The sequence below is a fragment of the Palaemon carinicauda genome, chromosome 17 (assembly GCF_036898095.1).
Source record: "Palaemon carinicauda isolate YSFRI2023 chromosome 17, ASM3689809v2, whole genome shotgun sequence".
Taxonomy (NCBI): Eukaryota; Metazoa; Arthropoda; class Malacostraca; order Decapoda; family Palaemonidae; genus Palaemon; species Palaemon carinicauda.
Genome location: NC_090741.1, coordinates 59211621 through 59230352, shown reverse-complemented (window position 1 = coordinate 59230352; position 18732 = coordinate 59211621). Strand labels below are relative to the sequence as shown.

At 35.4% G+C, this 18732-nt stretch overlaps 1 protein-coding gene across 2 annotated transcripts in view; it reads right to left on the bottom strand.

Moving 5' to 3' along the window:
* The window catches only part of Bap55 (Brahma associated protein 55kD), a 114083-nt gene that overhangs the window by 26113 nt on the left and 69238 nt on the right, over positions 1 to 18732 (bottom strand). The window contains exon 1 of one of the 2 annotated variants that reach the window (XM_068391089.1): positions 90 to 228. The exons of the other annotated variant lie outside the window; for it this stretch is intronic. Coding sequence (XP_068247190.1) covers positions 90 to 114 — 25 coding nt within the window. The 5' untranslated portion in view covers positions 115 to 228. Of the gene's footprint in view, positions 1 to 89; positions 229 to 18732 lie in introns of those variants that run through there. 2 annotated transcript variants of the gene reach the window in all.

Here is an 18732-nt window from a genome sequence, read left to right as displayed (position 1 = left end):
GCTAACTCGCATACCGGTAGGCTAATTTACTTGTACAAACAAGAATATTAATAGAGCCTAAATTCGTTTCTTAAACACACATTACTTACCTCCGCCATAAACACCACCACTCATAGTTTCCTATATAATGTGTTTGGTAATTTAAGTAATTAATATAGAAGTTTCCTGACTGTTTACACTTTCAGCGTAAATTCTGAGACTGAAAACCGAAACATGTAAACAAAGAAGAGTTTACCAAGCGTATATACTGCAACCCACGGCAAGTAGAACAAAAGTATTGTCTCTCGCTCTTTTCTCATTACTGTGGAAGTTTTTGACTAGTTACTTGATTTAAAAATAACCAATTTTGTTCACTTCTCACTACTTGAATATATCAGTTATAACTTTAGTATTTTATATGCTAGATATGCTCAAATAATTTGACAGAAAAGAAACTAAGAAGAAAAAACACTATCGTAATCATATAACGATACTGAAATGAAAGAAAACTTGCTAAGGTTTAAGTAAAGAAAATAAATTAAAGTTAGGTGAAATAAATATAAAAAAGAACGTAACTGATATATCTAATGGATAGAGAAATTAGTGAAAGCAAACTACAAGAGAGAAACAATACATCAATGCGGGCGATAAAGGCCTGGCAGCTGGGAGGAGGAGTCTGATTGAAAGGAGGTCCGAGAAAGATGGTTCAAACTTAACTTAATACTTTATCTAATCAATGACTCACATGGCAATTTGTTATAGAAGACCATTAAAAAGATGACATGACTAAAATAGATAAAAAAAAAACAGGAAAACTTTATAATAGTCAATAAAATATTACGCAATAGATACAGAGAAAACAGAACATAGTGATTATTATTATTATTATTATTATTATTATTATTATTATTATTATTATTATTATTATTATTATTATTATTATTATTATTATTATTACTTGCTAAGCTACAACCCTAGTTGGAGAAGCAGGATGCTATAAGCTCAGGGGACAACAGGGAAAATAGCCCAGTGAGGAAAAGAAACAAGTAAAAATAAAATATTTTAAGAACACTAACAACTACCACATTAAAATAAATACTTCCTATATAGACTATAAAAAAATTCTTTAACAAAACAAGAGAAAGATAAATTAGACAGAATAGTGTGCCTGGGTGTACCCTCAAGCAATAGAACTCTAACCCAATACAGTGGAAGACCATGGTACAGAGGCTATGGCACTACCCAAGACTAGAGAACAATGGTTTGATTTTGGAGTGTACTTCTACCAGAAGAGCTGCTTGCCATAGCTAAAGAGTATCTTCTACCCTCAAAAAGAGGAAAGTAGCCACTAAACAATTACAGTGCACGAATTAATCCGCCGAATGAAGAAGAATTTTTTAGTTATCCTAGTGTTGTCAGGTGTATGAGGAGAGAGGAGAATGTGTGAAGACTAGGCCAGATTACTCGGTTTTTGTGTTAAAAAAAAAAAAAAAAAAAGCCGCAACCAGAGAGAGGGCCAATGTAGTACTATCTGGCCAGTCATGAGACCCAATAACTCTCTAGCGGTATATCTTAATGGGTGACTGGTGCCTTGGCCAACCTACAACCTAAATCTGGTCACAGCTGGAATAAAACTTCTAGATTACTAGCATGCAAGTCCGGAAGAATACAAAGTCCATTTGCATGTGTTTTACCAATTCCAGTTTGTTTTCGATTGGGCTGGTGAATTTAGACTTTTATAATCCGACACTGGGGCCCGGAGGCCATTCAGTGCTCTAGTGCTACTATGGAAAGCCTGAAGTTATTCTAAGAAGTAAAGGCTTAAGATGTTGGTCAGCAAGATGGAAGAAATGAAGTGAGAATAGATGTATACTCATCATTTCCTCCTACGCCTACTGACGCAAAGGGCCTCGGTTAGATTTCGCCAGTCGTCTCTATCTTGAGCTTTTAAGTCAATACTTTTCCATTCGTCATCTCCTACTTCAAGTTTAATAGTCCTCAGTCATGTAGGCCTGGGTCTTCAAACTCTTCTAGTGTTTAATTATAGTACAAGGATATGAAGCAACCGAAGGAACGCTGCAAGTGCCCTCAAATAATGCCTACAGTGCACTGCAAAAGGTGCACTGAAAGCATTAACCACCTATACGAGCACCAGAATTGGACCTCATACGTGACCTCCTTGGCTTACTATCCTCTTAACATAACCCTTTTTTATGGTGGCCTTTACTGAAGACTCATTGCACATCTTACCTTTCGTAAACATCATTCCTACTCCGTCTGTTTCTGAACATGTCCTAATGCTCACAGATGTTTCCTACCTGAGTTGATAGCTGAGAAATTGATCGTATATGCTAAGTGTGTCATTTTCACTGCTGGTTTCTTCATACGTGTGTGAGGGCATGTAGAAGTTCTTTAGATACAATTGAAATTGCGTATCTTGTAAAATTATGTTTTCCTTGGTACCTTCATATTCTTAACACATGACTTTTGTCATTTAGGCTATTTGTGTGTCGCTCAAGATGCTATTTAAGTCAAAGGGATTCGACATCAAAGACAAGATGTTATTTTATGTCGAATCCCTTTGTATAAGGTGTGGCTATGAATAAGACTAACTTCCAAAAGAAAAAAAAAATCATCATTTTCTCCTACGCCTATTGACGCAAAGGGCCTCAGAGGATTTATTGGCTAGATTCATCAAATGACAGCCCGTTCCTTGTGATGAGCAGTTCCTATATAACAAAGGCAAGTGACCCCTGCCAGTCCATACTGATTCCAGTAAGATCATCCACCAGGGATTAGGAGTAGAAGCCGAAGAGACAACTTGTCTCTCGCCTTAAACCCAATCCGTCTCCCAGCTACAAGTGACTTCATCGAAATTTAGGGGGGTATTTCCTCCACACCCAAAGTTCTCGTTACTTCACCAGGTTGCTCGTCCTCTTCCATAGCCGTTGGCAAATATGGATCGTTAAGACATACCGACTGGCACCGTATAGCAAAGTTAGAGAAAGAAAAGACAGTAGAACACAAATCTAACCATGACCTCACGTTACTATTCTTTTTGGGTTAACGATCCGGTTGCATTTTGAACTAGAAACATTTTTGTTTAACTAAATATAATTAATTCGGCGAATTTTCCATAATAGCAAAAAAATATCAAATTGAAAATAGCTACTTTCATTCCTGCGTACAAGCTATCAACAACAACAACAACAAATGCAGACGCTTAGTCCACTGCAAATAATGTGGATTGGTAACGGTGGGAGATTTTAGTCTGATCGCTCACAGAAAACCAACCTAGTATGGGTGTCCCTGACTAGAACAGCTTTGCTATCATGGCAATACAAAAACCCTTTCACCACGTTAAGGTATTCCCACTCAGAAAGCTGCTAAATGCGTATGATAAGAGGAATGTGAAGGTCCTGTAGAGAGTAGGGTTCCTCTGCTATATAGGGCCAGAAAAAAAGTCCTTAAAGTAAGTAAAGATGTTTTAAAAGTCCCTAAATTCCACACACGAAAACCATGAGGTAAATTTGCTTTTCATTCTCGATCATTATACCCATTAGATGAATAATACTGACTTCAATAGTATTATTATTATTATTATTATTATTATTATTATTATTATTATTATTATTATTATTATTATTATTATTATTATTATTATTATTATTATTACTAGCTAAGCTACAACCCTAGTTGGAAGAGCAAGTGAGGAAAGGAAACAAGGAAAATAGAATGATTTAAGAACAGTAACAACATTAAAATAAACATTTCCAATATAAACTATAACAAAACAAAATAAGATAGAATTGTGTACTCGAGTGTACCCTCAAGCAAGAGAACTCTAACCCAAGACAGTGGAAGACCATGGTACAGAGGCTATGGCCCTGCCCAAGACAAGAGAACAATACTGATACGAGAAAGGACCAGATAAAGATTAGTTGTCTTATGGCTAATGGTTATGTGATTCAGGTATAAGTTGAAATAGTGGACATAAAAAATATACACGTTATCATCATTCCATTGTCTTAGGGTAGAATTCTCTTGATTGAGGGTACACTTGGGAACACTATTCTATCTTATTTCTCTTGCTATTGTTTTATTGAAGTTTCTGTAGTTTATATATGAAAGATCTATTTTAATGTTGCTACTGTTTATGATATATTTAATTTTAATTCCTCATTACCTCTCTTGTAGTTTGTTTATTTCTTTTCATTACTGGGCTATTTTCCCTGTTGGAACCCTTGGGCTTTACAGCATCCTGCTTTTCCAACTAAGATTGTAGCTTAGCTAGTAATAATAATAAACCAACTTGTGACTGCTAGCAAACCTCTCTCTCTCTCTCTCTCTCTCTCTCTCTCTCTCTCTCTCTCTCTCTCTCTCTCTCTCAGGGTGTTTCGCTTAGATGAAATTAATTTCAACTCCGAGTTGGAAGCCTCGAGTCCCGAAATAGTTGTTTGGGTAAATGTATCATTTACACGAATGTGTTAATGAACTCCTACCCTAAGAATACTGCAATTAACGGAGGTGTGATAGGTGTTTCGGGTAAACAATCGTCATGCAGTTAACAATTTCCGTCTGGACTAATTGGTCTGGTGTGAGCGAATCACTTCGAAGTCTTCTTCGTTGGCCTTTCATTCTGTAGTGCCGTGGTGAGGCGTGACTCGAAAATGGGAGTTCTCATACCGTAGAGTTTTAGACCTATTTTCAACTCTTGTATTCACAGATGTAGATTAATTTATTATTACTTGGGTACGCAACCCGTCAAAAATAAGGACGAAATATTTAGACAAATATGTACGCACACACAGATTCAATCCTTCCTACCCCTCCCCCTTTCCCAATTATAACCCGCTCCTTCGGTAATTTGTGGGAAAATTTGGTTTCCGAGTGTACCTCTGGGTACCCACTCTGACAGAGGTATAACTACTCCCTCTCACCATGCCTCTCAGCGTAACCCACACACAAACATACACACACACACACATATATATATATATATATATATATATATATATATATATATATATATATATATATATATATATATATATATATATCCAAAGTTTTAAGACTATATACCCGAACCCCCAGTAATCTGACATCGAACAAAATAATAATTTAGTTATTAACCCGATATACAATAGTACAGAATATGATGTCATCAAATGATAGAAATTTTAATGACTTTATTTAGATGATACATTGATATTGCAAATATTTTAAAACTAAACTACACATGCAGGAGTGAAACAATATTCCTTTTCTCAACCAATACTGCACTTAGGTGTGAAGTCTGTGCCTGTTTATTACAAACAATTTTCTCAATTCGAGGAACAGTATTGAACAGGTACAAATGTAAGTCATGTTATTATCACTACTAGCTAAGCTACAACCCTAGTTGGAAAAGCAGGATGCTATAAGCCCTAGGGCTCTAACAGAGAAAATAGCCCAATGAGGAAAGGAAACAAGTAAAAATAAAAGAGAAGTTAAAGAACAATATCAAAATAAATATTTCCTATATAAACTATAAAAACTTTAAAATAACAAGAGGAAGATAAACAAGATAGAATAGTGAGCCCGAGTGTACCCTCAAGCAAGAGAACTCTATCCCAAGACAGTGGAAGACCATGGTACAGAGACTACGGCACTACCCAAGACTGGAGAACAATGGTTTGATTTTGGAGTGTACTCCTCAAAATCATAAAGCCATTATCGATGTTTAGTTTTCATTTTCACACAGCGTTGAAAATCCTTCCTCACAACAGATAAGTCCTAGGGAACATCAGCATAGAGTTCAGAACTGTCAGAACTATATAATATACCACAAGGCAAATCTCACTCATTTGAGACTAGAACTTGGCCAGGGCAAGTGTTTTAAATGCATCTTTTGCCAGAGTACTTCGTCACTTCTACAAACTCTTCTCATGTGATATCTAGAAGGTGCAGATTCACAATGAATTGGTGTCTAATCAATCTTTATTTCAAATCTCTCTCTCTCTCTCTCTCTCTCTCTCTCTCTCTCTCTCTCTCTCTCTCTCTGTTGATCCGATTTAGCCATCTAAAATATTTCTTTTCGTCAGCTACCTAAGTACCCCTGGGGGTTCGTGAACCCCAGGTTGAAAACCCCTTATGATGAGCCCAAGGGCCCCAACAGGGAAAATAGCCCAGTGGGGAAAGGGAAAAGAAAAATAAAGAATAGTGTGGCTGAGTGTATCCTCAAGCAAGAGATCTTTTATCCAAGAGAGTGGAAAACCAAGGTACAGAGGCTATGACACTACCCAAGACTATAGGTCAATGGTTTGCTTTTGGAGTGTACTTCTCCTAGAAGAGCTGCTTTCCATAGCTAAAGTCTCTCTTCTATCCATACCAAGAGGAAAGTAGCAATTGAACTGCAGCATTAGAGGGATTCAGCAACCCCAGATCTACATTCAGGAAATGGAATTGATGCAAAGAGAGTAGCATCATCTGCATATGCAACGAGCTTGTTTTCTAGGCCAAACCACATAACATGTATATGTTGTATGAAAAAGTAATGGGTGAAGAACATTACCCTGAGGAACAACTATTTGCGATCTATTACTTAAAACTTCAATATTGATGCCAAGAGAAGATCCACCTACTCCGAACTGTTTGAGTTTGAAAATAAGGACCTCATGATTAACACGATCAGTAATATAGCTTGTGTGATACAAATTTCCTTCTCTGTATCATTCTTCTGAATCACATTGCACTGTAAATGAGACATACGTGAGGTCTTTAGCTGATTTTACTATTATTTGATACACAAATCGAAAAGAACATTAGTTTTCAATAACTCTCAGGGGTCCATGATAGAAAATTTAATAATGATTCTTGTTGATCCTAATTACTAAAACACCTCTGAAATATGAATGATTAAGCTTTCATTCGTTTAACAACGTGATCAAATTATCGATTTCAACCTCTCTCTCTCTCTCTCTCTCTCTCTCTCTCTCTCTCTCTCTCTCTCTCTCTCTCTCTCTCTCTCGCTCTCATTTTCTCTCTCTTTCTCTCGATACATAAAGACTTATATAAACCTTTATGAGAGCAACAAACGTCTCTCGTCACCAACGTCTTGAATATCAGCTCCATAGTCAGATACCTTCTAGAAGTAATAATGCTCAGATAACTTTTTAGAAGTAGTAATCCTATCTCTAAATTGCCAAAACAGTACCGAAGAAGAGACGCGGAATCCTTTTTTAGGAAATCCTCTAAAAGACGAGATAATGTTTACGCGCCTGTGTGTGTGTGTGTGTGTGTGAGTGTGCTTCGCCATCTTGCGAGTCGGAACAGGAATTTCCAATAGCAGAACTCCCCCGGAATTCGGTTCTCTCGTTCGGAAGGTACTTGACCTTAACGAAATTAAGTGAAAGGAGATCGCTCGACGAGAGGCCGGAGGGGGGCTTCTTGTTTTGAAGGCGGCTGTAACACGATGCGACGCGTTTCCAGGAATGGCGCACACGCTTTTTTTCCCGCCTTTTTTTTCCCGCTTTGTTTTTCTTGTTTTGGTTTCATTCTCTCGTCCTGTTTTCGTTTCGTAAGTATAGAGTTGGAAAATACGATAGGGTTACGGTGGCTGATGTGGTAACGTCCCTGACTGGGGTTCAAGTCCCGCTCAAACTCGTTAGTTTCTTTGGTCGCTGCAATCTCACCATCCTTGAGCTAAGGATGGGGGCCGTAGGGGGCCCGGTTGAGGGAGCCTATAGGTCTATCTGCTGAGTTATCAGCAGCCATTGCCTGGCCCTCCTTGGTACTAGCTTGGGTGAAGAGGGGGCTTGGGCGCTGATCATATGTATAAATGGTCAGTCTCTAGGGCATTGTCCTGCTTGATAGGGCAATGTCACAGTCCCTTGCCCCTAATATTCATAAGCGGCCTTTAAACCTTTAAATACTAACAGATTTGCATTGTTATTTCTGCCAACGAAGTTGGAAGGAGGTTATATTTTCGTCCCTGTTTGTGTGTTTGTTTGTGAATGGCTACCTGGTCATAATTTTAATCGTAGAGTAACGAAACTTGCAGGGATTAACTGTTATAATATAGAAAGCTGGAAATAATCAAATTTTGGAAGATTAAGGTCAAAGGTCAAGGTCACAGTCCAGTAAAATGTCCAATTTCCGTAATCAGCCATAAGTTTGGACAGCATTGTCACAGAGACTTCAAACTCGGTTCATATTTGAGTGTATGAAAATCTACACCAATTAATACATGTTAAGGTCAAAGGTCAATGTCAAGGTCGAGCAAAATGTCAAGAAATAAGCTGCCGTGACGTAGGTCTACGGTCTACTGAATGAGCCTCAATTTTTTTTTCTTTTTATTTCAGAGATAAATTTCTAATATCTTGGAATAATTCGCTAGTGTGTAGTTGGAACATACAATATAAATGCTAACAGATTTGAATTTTTTTTTTTTATTTCATAGATTCATTTCCAATATATTAGAATAGAAAAGATTTAAAGGTTTTCTTTTTTCTTCTTTTATTTCATAGATTAATTTCTAAAACCTCGGAATAGAATGTCCGAAGAAAACAATTAAATCTTATAGGTATTTTCCTTTTAAATTTATTGTATTTTCCTTTTAAATTTGTCATATTTGTAATTGGAAAATCATCAAGAGATGAAAGCCAATCGTTAGAATATTTCTTTTCCTAAGCCTTTAAATTTTCTTAAAAACACTGGAATTATTTTTAAAAATTTTCAAACAAAAATATATTTGGAAAAAAATATTTTTAGTAAGCTTCACCCGAAAAGGTTTTTCATTCGACTTTATATATAAATATGAACATCTCCCCTATATAATAAAGAGCATATATATATATATATATATATATATATATATATATATATATATGTATATATATATATATATATATATATATATATATATATATATATATATATATATATATATATATATATATATATATATATATATATATATATACATGTGTGGGTGTGTGTCCTAATCCTTGCATGCAAATATGTGTTTTATACATCAAGGTAAATGAACTCTATAATCATGAGAATTCCACCAAACCTAACAATTCAGCATGTTGTTGTAGCAAGATTGCTTCTTGCTAGCGAGGGGTAGTCAGTACCCTTTGTGCGTTCATTAGACAAGGTGCTCACCTAAGAGTATAGGCTGTACACTGTATTCACGAACCTTTTTGTAATAAAGTGAAAATCCCATGTTCTGACGTCTCATTATCTGTTGATATGGGATATATATATATATATATATATATATATATATATATATATATATATATATATATATATATATATATATATATATGAACACTTATGGATATAGGCTAGCAAAGAAAGACCATACACAGATGAGAGTGGAAGGACATGTCGTCTGAGGCCTTTGTCCTGCAGTGGAATAGTTACGCCTGATGGTGATATATATATATATATATATATATATATATATATATATATATATATATATATATATATATATACTGTACATATGGTAATGCTGAACGACATTCCCACACATATAACTACTCGGTCTCTCCCCATCCCTTCGGTAGGGAGGAGAGGGAATAGTACCCCAAGAGGTACACTCGGAAACCACAACTGCCGTTTTGTAGTTAGGAAAGGGGGAGGGGTGGGGTGGCTTGAACCTCTGTGTGTATATGTATATATATAAATATTAGTCGCTACAAGTCTACGGTATGGTAACGCTAACTTTCGAACCAGTAAGTTGATCAAGTCTACGGAATGGTGACGCCAGCTTTCGAGCCAGTCTGGCTCGTGACTATACGAGGTCAACGGAGAAGACCTGGAAGTGAATCGCTAACCTGAAACTAATTAGTTGAGACGGGAATTGTTCGATGCATGACGTCAGAGCTGTGATTGTTTACTCTGTACTCGCATTTCACCGTCGTTAATTACAATTTTCTTTGGAAATGAATGAATTTACTCGTGTATTGATATATTTAAAACAATAGCATTTTCATATACGTGATTGTGAAGGTAACTGGAAATTGATAAAAATGTCTTTGATGTAATTTGCAATGAATGGCGATATCCTAGGATAAAATGATTACATCAAAACAAGAAGTTATATTCTAAAGGTTTAAGTTTCAAAGGTCGCTCATGAATGGCAGAGGCAAGGGATAGTGACAACGCACTAGAGACTGATCATATACACATAATCAGACCCCAAGTCGCTTCTCAACTCATGACAGGACCAGGGAGGGCCAGACAATGGCTACTGACGACTCAGCAGGTAGACCTATAGGCTCCCCAAACACCTCAACCTTAGCTCACAAGGATGGTGAGGTTGCAGACACCAAGGAAACTATCGAACTTGAGTGGGACTCGAACCCCATTCCGGCAGAATGACAGGCATGGATATGATGAAAAGTTTGGAATTAAACGAGATTCTCAGTATGACATAATGGATAAGGCCTATAGATCAAATGCTTCTTTGACATTTTCCGAAGGGTAGGCCTATTCGAAACAACTGCAGAAGAATTATTTTTGTCCATTTGCTTTCTGTGAAACGTCTAACTAACATTTCACAATTTCACAAAGGAGATGTTGTTGATTGCATAAAATGAAAAATAGCTAAAATATTTCCTATAAAACCACCTTTACCAGAGGCTTCCAGGATGTTAATAAGGTATCACCCACTACCGAAGTAGAGAGAGAGAGAGAGAGAGAGAGAGAGAGAGAGAGAGAGAGAGAGAGAGAGAGAGAGAGAGAGAAAATTCTGGATTAAAAAGTTTAGTTTCGTTTCCTGTTTTGCCTTTTCTGGTTGACTTTACTAATTACTATCCAGCAAAGATTCTGCTTTTGAAAGAAAGTATTGAAGAGGGCGCATCAGGCAACCGACCCCTTAACGTAGCTATAACGTTGGGAATGAAGAAGAAAGATTCTGCTTTTAAATCTATAGAACCAAAAATAAAATCAAATGATGGTAATATTAAATGTAAACATTATAAAAATTAAAAAATCTACCTGGTTTTGAATACAATTATGATTCCAACATAACGCCAGATAGCAGCCTCAAATATAGGTCTTTAAGGCACTTCTATGGATCTGTCACATGTCGTACATTCACAAGGCACCACACCCCTACCCTCAAATCTACCCTTCAATTCAAGCCTCCCTTTTGATGGAAAAAGAAACCGCCCTGATTGAAGGTGGTTCTTTCCTTGGGCGCCTTCCAATAGGGGATTTCGACTCCCTAATTCTCTCTCGGTTCCTCGAAAGTCTTCAGAAGGGAGTTCCAGCGACGTTGGTTCGGTCTGTTAAATTCCACACAACTTTTCATAATCTCCGAGATAAGCTTCCTTAAGATCCACACTTTCCTATCAGCGGGTGTCAATGCGTATTTTCCAGCCGCTGGAAACGGGGAAGAAGAAACTCCGGCGTCGGTGGGAGGAGCCAGAGGGAAGATCTGGAAGAGATCTTCCCCGGATATTACGAGTCAAACCTCTGGATTAAGATCTTCAAGGGAGACACTTTCGGATACTTTTATTTTGACTTTGATCCCTCGATTGGCCATGTCGTCTTTGATCTCTCTCTCTCTCTCTCTCTCTCTCTCTCTCTCTCTCTCTCTCTCTCTCTCTCTCTCTCTCAAACGATGTATTTCAAATCGAACTACCAGTGATAGATACGTTACGGTACAAAGATGAAAGTTTTGCGTAAAATAATTATAGCGAAATACTACTATTGATAATACTATCATTAATGATATCATTCATAATACTAACATTAATACTATAATTCATGATACTAAGACTCATAATACTAACACTAATACTATCATTCATAATACTAACATTAATACTATCATTCATGATACTATCACTCATAATACTAACACTAATACTATCATTCATGATACTAACACTCATAATACTAACACTAATACTATCATTCATGATACTAACATTAGTACTATCATTCATAATACAAACATTAATATTATCATTCATAAAACTAACATTAATACTATCATTCATAAAACTAACATTAATACTATCATTCATAAAAATCCTATTAATACTATCATTCATGATACTAACATTAGTACTATCATTTATAATACAAACATTAATACTATCATTCATAATATTAATATTAATACTACCATTCATAAAAATAACATTAATACTATCATTCATAATCCTAACATTAACATACATACTTTACATTCGGTAAACAAACGCACAAATTACAAGTCTAAAATGATATTAAAAGTCTTTTGGCCTTTAGAATATTCGCTTTCCTTTGGCATAGTCAGGAACGTGATGGTAAGTAAAGTTTAATTTATTATAGAAAACATTAGATGTCGAATATTCTTCACAATGATTGAGATTTTAATAAAGACTGAAGTCTATTCTCGTCTTTATAGTTCTTATATTACTTATTTTTTAACACATTTATCATGTGAGAGATCATACAAAAGTCTCCCACCATCACCATACTGCATTTTCTTATTTTCTATTATCTGTGAACGGGATATCAAAATCTGATTGATTCTTTAAAGAAAAATGAGGACCGTGTTTAGGATATAGTGAAACCTGCTTATTGGCGCCCCTAGACTTTCAGCTTAGGACTCCCTACTGTCCGTCATTGTCCTCTCTTGAGTACTTCAGTGTTGTATTTATTACATCGTCATCCTGTCCGTCTTCTATATCCCCATGCTAATCAAGCATAGTTTCATCCCCTCTCTCAAATTAGTACCTTATTCTCCAACGCAAGAGCTGTAACCATATTAATTATTTGATGATGTATGGTGCGTCCGAGGGCTGAGATGCGGTTGAAAATAGCCCTCAAAATATTAAAGTATAAAATACTTCTATAGATTTAAACGAGTAATCGTATGCCTCATTAAATGTTACATTTATATTTGTGGTGGCCTGTTGGTAACGTCCTTTCATGGTGATCTCCACATTAGGATTTGAGTCCTGCTCAAACTTGTTAGTTCCTTTGGTCGCTGCAAACCTCCCCATCCTTGTGAGCTAAGGATATGGGGTTCTGGAGAGCCTATATGTTTATCTACTGAGTCACCAGCAGCCATTGCCTGGCTCTCCTTGGTCCCAGCTTGAGTGGAGAGGGGCTAGGGCAATGTCACTTTCCCTTGCCTCTGCCATTCATGAGCGACCTTTAAACCTTTAAAGAGACAGTGCTTCAACAAGTGTCGGGGCATTTTTATCATATCGCATCGTATCGTTCATGTTTCCGTATATCTAAGGAGACTCATTCTATATTTCAAAATCGCGAATCCAGCCCAGGTCTAAACTTTATCTTTACATTTTGTAATCATGAGAGAGAGAGAGAGAGAGAGAGAGAGAGAGAGAGAGAGAGAGAGAGAGAGAGAGAGAGAGAGATCAAAGACGACATGGCCAATCGAGGGATCAAAGTCAAAATAAAAGTATCCGAAAGTGTCTCCCTTGAAGATCTTAATCTAGAGGTTTGACTCGTAATATCTGGAGAAGATCTCTTCCAGATCTTCCCTCTGGCTCCTCCCACCGACGCCGGAGTTTCTTCTTCCCCGTTTCCAGCGGCTGGAAAATACGCATTGACACCCGCTGATAGGAAAGTGTGGATCTTAAGGAAGCTTATCTCGGAGATTATGAAAAGTTGTGTGGAATTTAACAGACCGAACCAACGTCGCTGGAACTCCCTTCTGAAGACTTTCGAGGAACCGAGCGAGAATTAGGGAGTCGAAATCCCCTATTGGAAGGCGGCCAAGGAAAGAACCACCTTCAATCAGGACGGTTTCTTTTTTTTTCCCATCAATAGGGAAGCTCGAATAGGGAGTGGATGATATTGGATAAGGGAGGTAGGGTTGGATGTAGAGCCTTGTGTGAACATGTGGCAGATGGTAACCTATAGGAAGGACTTAAAATACCTATTTTTTGAGTCCGCTACCTGGCGTTTATAAAGGATTATGTGAGTCTTATGTCCCTCGTAAGAATGAGGCATCTATATATATATATATATATATATATATCTTTTATTCCAATTTTTAATAAGTAGATTTTAATGGATTAAGTAATAATGGAGGATAATTTGTATGCCATCATTACTGTTAAAATTTTTTGGGTGACTGAAAATTATGAACATAAATGTTATGTTATTACGCAGGTTACGCAAAGATATGCAGGCATATAACCTTAAAAGAATACGCACATTTTATATATATATATATATATATATATATTTACATTATATAATATATATATATATATATATATATGTACATATACATTATATAAATATATATATATATATATATATATTGAGACTACAATATGTGATTTTATATATAAATTTATATATATATATATATATATACATATATATATATATATATATATACATATAATTCTATTCAAAAGTTAATAATCAAACTACATTGAGGTGCAACTTCCCCGCGGCAGTTGATGAGAGAGAGAGAGAGAGAGAGAGAGAGAGAGAGAGAGAGAGATTATATAATACCAATGATTAAATTGAAGTAAAACTTTACCTTATGTTTTAATACTTGTAGTTAAAACGTTACAATAATAATTTCATTGTCCTTGTTTTACACATTTCTTGCTTACGTGAAACTTCGAAATTCATATATATTTTAGAATTGTTCATTTTCCTTTTAAAACAATAAAATTCAAATCAGAACGTCAAAATATCTACTTGTTGTTTATTATGTTTTTTGCTTTTTATCTCAAGTGTTGTATTTTTTTCAATACATTTCCGTCTAAAGTTCAGTTTTCAATACATTTTCGTCTAAAGTTCAGTGTCCAATAATTTTCGTCTAAAGTTCAGTGTCCGATACATTTCCGTCTAAAGTTCAGTTTTTCAATACATTTTCGTCTAAAGTTCAGTGTCCAATAATTTTCGTCTAAAGTTCAGTGTCCGATACATTTCCGTCTAAAGTCCAGTTTCCAATACATTTTCGTCTAAAATCCAGTTTCCAATACATTTCCGTCTAAATTTCAGTTTCCAATACATTTCCGTCTAAAGTCCAGTTTCCAATACATTTTCGTCTAAAGTTCAGTTTTCAATACATTTTCGTCATAAGGTGTGTCCAATACATTTCCGTCTAATGTCCAGTTTTCAATACATTTTCGTCTAAAGTTGTGTCCAATACATTTCCGTCTACAGTCCAGTGTCCAATACATTTTCGTCTAAAGTCCAGTTTCCAATACATTTCCGTCTACAGTCCAGTGTCCAATACATTTTCGTCTACAGTCCAGTGTCCAATACATTTTCGTCTAAAGTCCAGTTTCCAATACATTTTCGTCTAAAATCCAGTTTCCAATACATTTCCGTCTAAAGTTCAGTTTCCAATACATTTCCGTCTAAAGTCCAGTTTCCAATACATTTCCGTCTAAAGTTCAGTTTTCAATACATTTTCGTCATAAGTTGTGTCCAATACATTTCCGTCTAATGTCCAGTTTTCAATACATTTTCGTCTAAAGTTGTGTCCAATACATTTCCGTCTACAGTCCTGTGTCCAATACATTTTCGTCTAAAGTCCAGTTTCCAATACATTTCCGTCTACAGTCCAGTGTCCAATACATTTTCGTCTACAGTCCAGTGTCCAATACATTTTCGTCTAAAGTCCAGTTTCCAATACATTTCCGTCTACAGTCCAGTGTCCAATACATTTTCGTCTAAAGTCCAGTTTCCAATACATTTCCGTCTAAAGTCCAGTTTTCAGTCCATTTTCGTCTAACCTTTTGAAAATGCCCGACGACCTACCATACACTCGAATTTTTTCATATGTTTAAATTCTAGGTCATTTCTATCTCGATTGATTTCAAACATCTAAGTATTAAAACAGAACATACTCGTTTTTATAAACGGACTATGAGACAGGATCAGCCCCTCCACAGAAAACAAAACCTTATCTCGTGTTTATAAGGTTCAAGAAAATAACTCTTCTGGAATGACGAAAAACAGATCTCCAGATTCAATAAAAAACGAACATAGCATACCGTGATTTTGAATAAAAAGGAAACGAAGTTTTATTTTAGTTGATAAACAAGGTTCTAATGAAGATTTTGCCTTTTAAAAATGTTGTACATGACTACCTTTTTTAAACTCAGCTCTGTAATTGAATCTGTATGAAACGAATAACTCGGTTGAGTCCTTTGTCAGGCTGGGAGGAACGTAGAGAGGAGACGTCCCCTTTTTTGTTTCATTTGTTTGATGTCGGCTAACCCCAAAAATTGGGGGAAGTGCCTTGGTATATGTATGTATGTATGTAAGTATGTATTATTATTATTATTATTATCATTATTATTATTATTATTATTATCATTATTATTATTATTATTATTATTATTATTATTATTATTATTATTATTATTATTATTATTATTATTATTATTTCTGATCAATCTCTGGCACCGTCATTCAATTAGTTCATTATGCATGTTGCATAAGTTTTTTTGTTTTAATTCTGACCATCCTTTACATTCAGATCTTCTCGGACAGTTCCACCCTGTTCGTAATACTAGGCAGGCAGTTAATTCTAATAGTCAGGCCTTCTCTATCATGGGGCTCAATACTACACAGTATTCTAGAAGTTTTATTCCAGCTGTGACCAAGTTGTGGAATGATCTTCCTAATCGGGTGGTTGAATCCGTAGAACTTCAAAAGTTCAAACTTGCAACATTTATGTTTTAATGTTGAACAGGCTGACGTAAGTCTTATTATAGTTTATATTTGAGAGATCTGTTTAAATGTTGTTACCTTTCTTGAAATATTTTATTTCAATTGTTCATGACTTCTCTTGTAGATTATGTATTTCCTTATTTCCTTTCATCACTGCGATATTTTTCCCTGTTGGAGCCCTTGGCCATATAGCATCCTGCTTTACAAACTTGGGTTGTAGCTCAGCTGGTAGTAGTAGTAGTAGTAATAATAATAATAATAATAATAATAATAATAATAATAATAATAATAATAATATCTAAGCTACAACCCTAGTTGGTAAAGCAGAATGTTATAAGCCTAAGAGCTCCAACAGGGAAAAGTAACCCAGTGAGGAAAGGAAAAAAAAAATATAAGAGAAGTAATGAATAATTGAAATAAAATATTTTAAGAACAGTAACAACACTAGAATAGATATTTTTATAAATAAACAATAGATTGATTTGTGTCAACCTGTTCAACACGAAAACATTCGCTGCAATTTTGAACTTTAAATGCCTTTAAATCACGGAGTAAAATCCACAGAAGAAGAATGCTTCGCCTTATGAATACGAAAAATGCCCAAGGTTGGACGTATCCTTGACATGAAATCAGAAACTTTGGAATGTTTTTAAAGAGTTTTTAACAATTCTTCGGGAAGGTAATGCAAAAGGAGAAATTTTTCTTTTTCCGGAAATTTTTTTTTTCCGGGAGGAAAAGTCCCACATTTTCCTCTGGAAAAGGTCACAAAGGGTCGCTGTTAGTAGGATCGGGTCGCTTCTAAGGCCGCAGGGTGGTAAACAACGACCAAAGGACCTAATGAGTTGCTCGTTAACACTATTATTACTATTACTATTATTATTATTATTATTATTATTATTATTATTATTATTATTATTATTATTATTATTATTATTATTACTTGCTTAGCTGCAACCCTAGTTGAAAAAGCAGGATACTATAAGCCCAGGGGCTCAAACAAGGTAAATAGCCCAGTCCGGAAAGGAAATAAGGAAACAGATAGAATTGTGTATCTGGGTGTACCCTCAGCAAGTATTATTATTATTATTATTATTATTATTATTATTATTATTATTATTATTATTATTATTATTATTACTTGCTAAGCTATACCCCTAGTTGGAAAAGCAGGATACTATAAGCCAAGGGGTTCCAACAGGGAAAATAGCTCAGTGAGGAAAGGAAACTAGGAAAAATAAAATATTTTAAGAACAGTAACAACATCAAAATAAATATTTCCTATATAAACTATAAAAACTTTAACAAAACAAGAGGAAGAGGAATAAGATAGAATAGTGTGCCCGAGTGTACCCTAAAGCAAGAGAACTCTAACCCAAGATAGTGGAAGACCATGGTACATAGGCTATGGCACTACCCAAGACTAGAGAACAGCAGTGATACTTATTTTTATGATTAGGCCTTTTATTTAAATATATGAGATTAAGGAGAAATCCTTGCTACTGTCATTATAGCAGTAATTTTTTAATATCAAATTACCTCTATTTAAAGACCAAAGAAATGTACTTGATACTAAGCCAGCATTAATAATGTTTCTTTAACACAATACGACTCTTTAAATCTAGGTGTGATTCTTGATAGCAAATTGACTTTTGAGAAAACACATTAGGTCTGTTTATTCTTCAATAGCACAATAATTTTACTTATTGAGAGCCTTAATATTTTCGGTGATCATTCTATTCTGGCGAATTGTTTCAACTCTTTCATTCTACCTGGTTTCGAGTATTGTTCTCCTGTCTGGTGTTCAGCTGCTGATTCTCATCTTAATTTGTTAGACATGAACTTACGGTCTATTACATTTCTTATTCCTGATCTTGATATCAACATCTGGTACCGTCGTTCAGTTAGTTTTTAATGCATGTTGCATAAGATTTTTTATAACTCTGACCATCCTTTACATTCAGATCTTCCCAGACTGTACCATCCTGTTCGTAATACTAGGCGTGCATTTATTTCTAATTCATGCCTTCTCCATCATAAGGCTGAATACTACACAGTATTCTAAAAATTTAATTCCAGCTACGACCA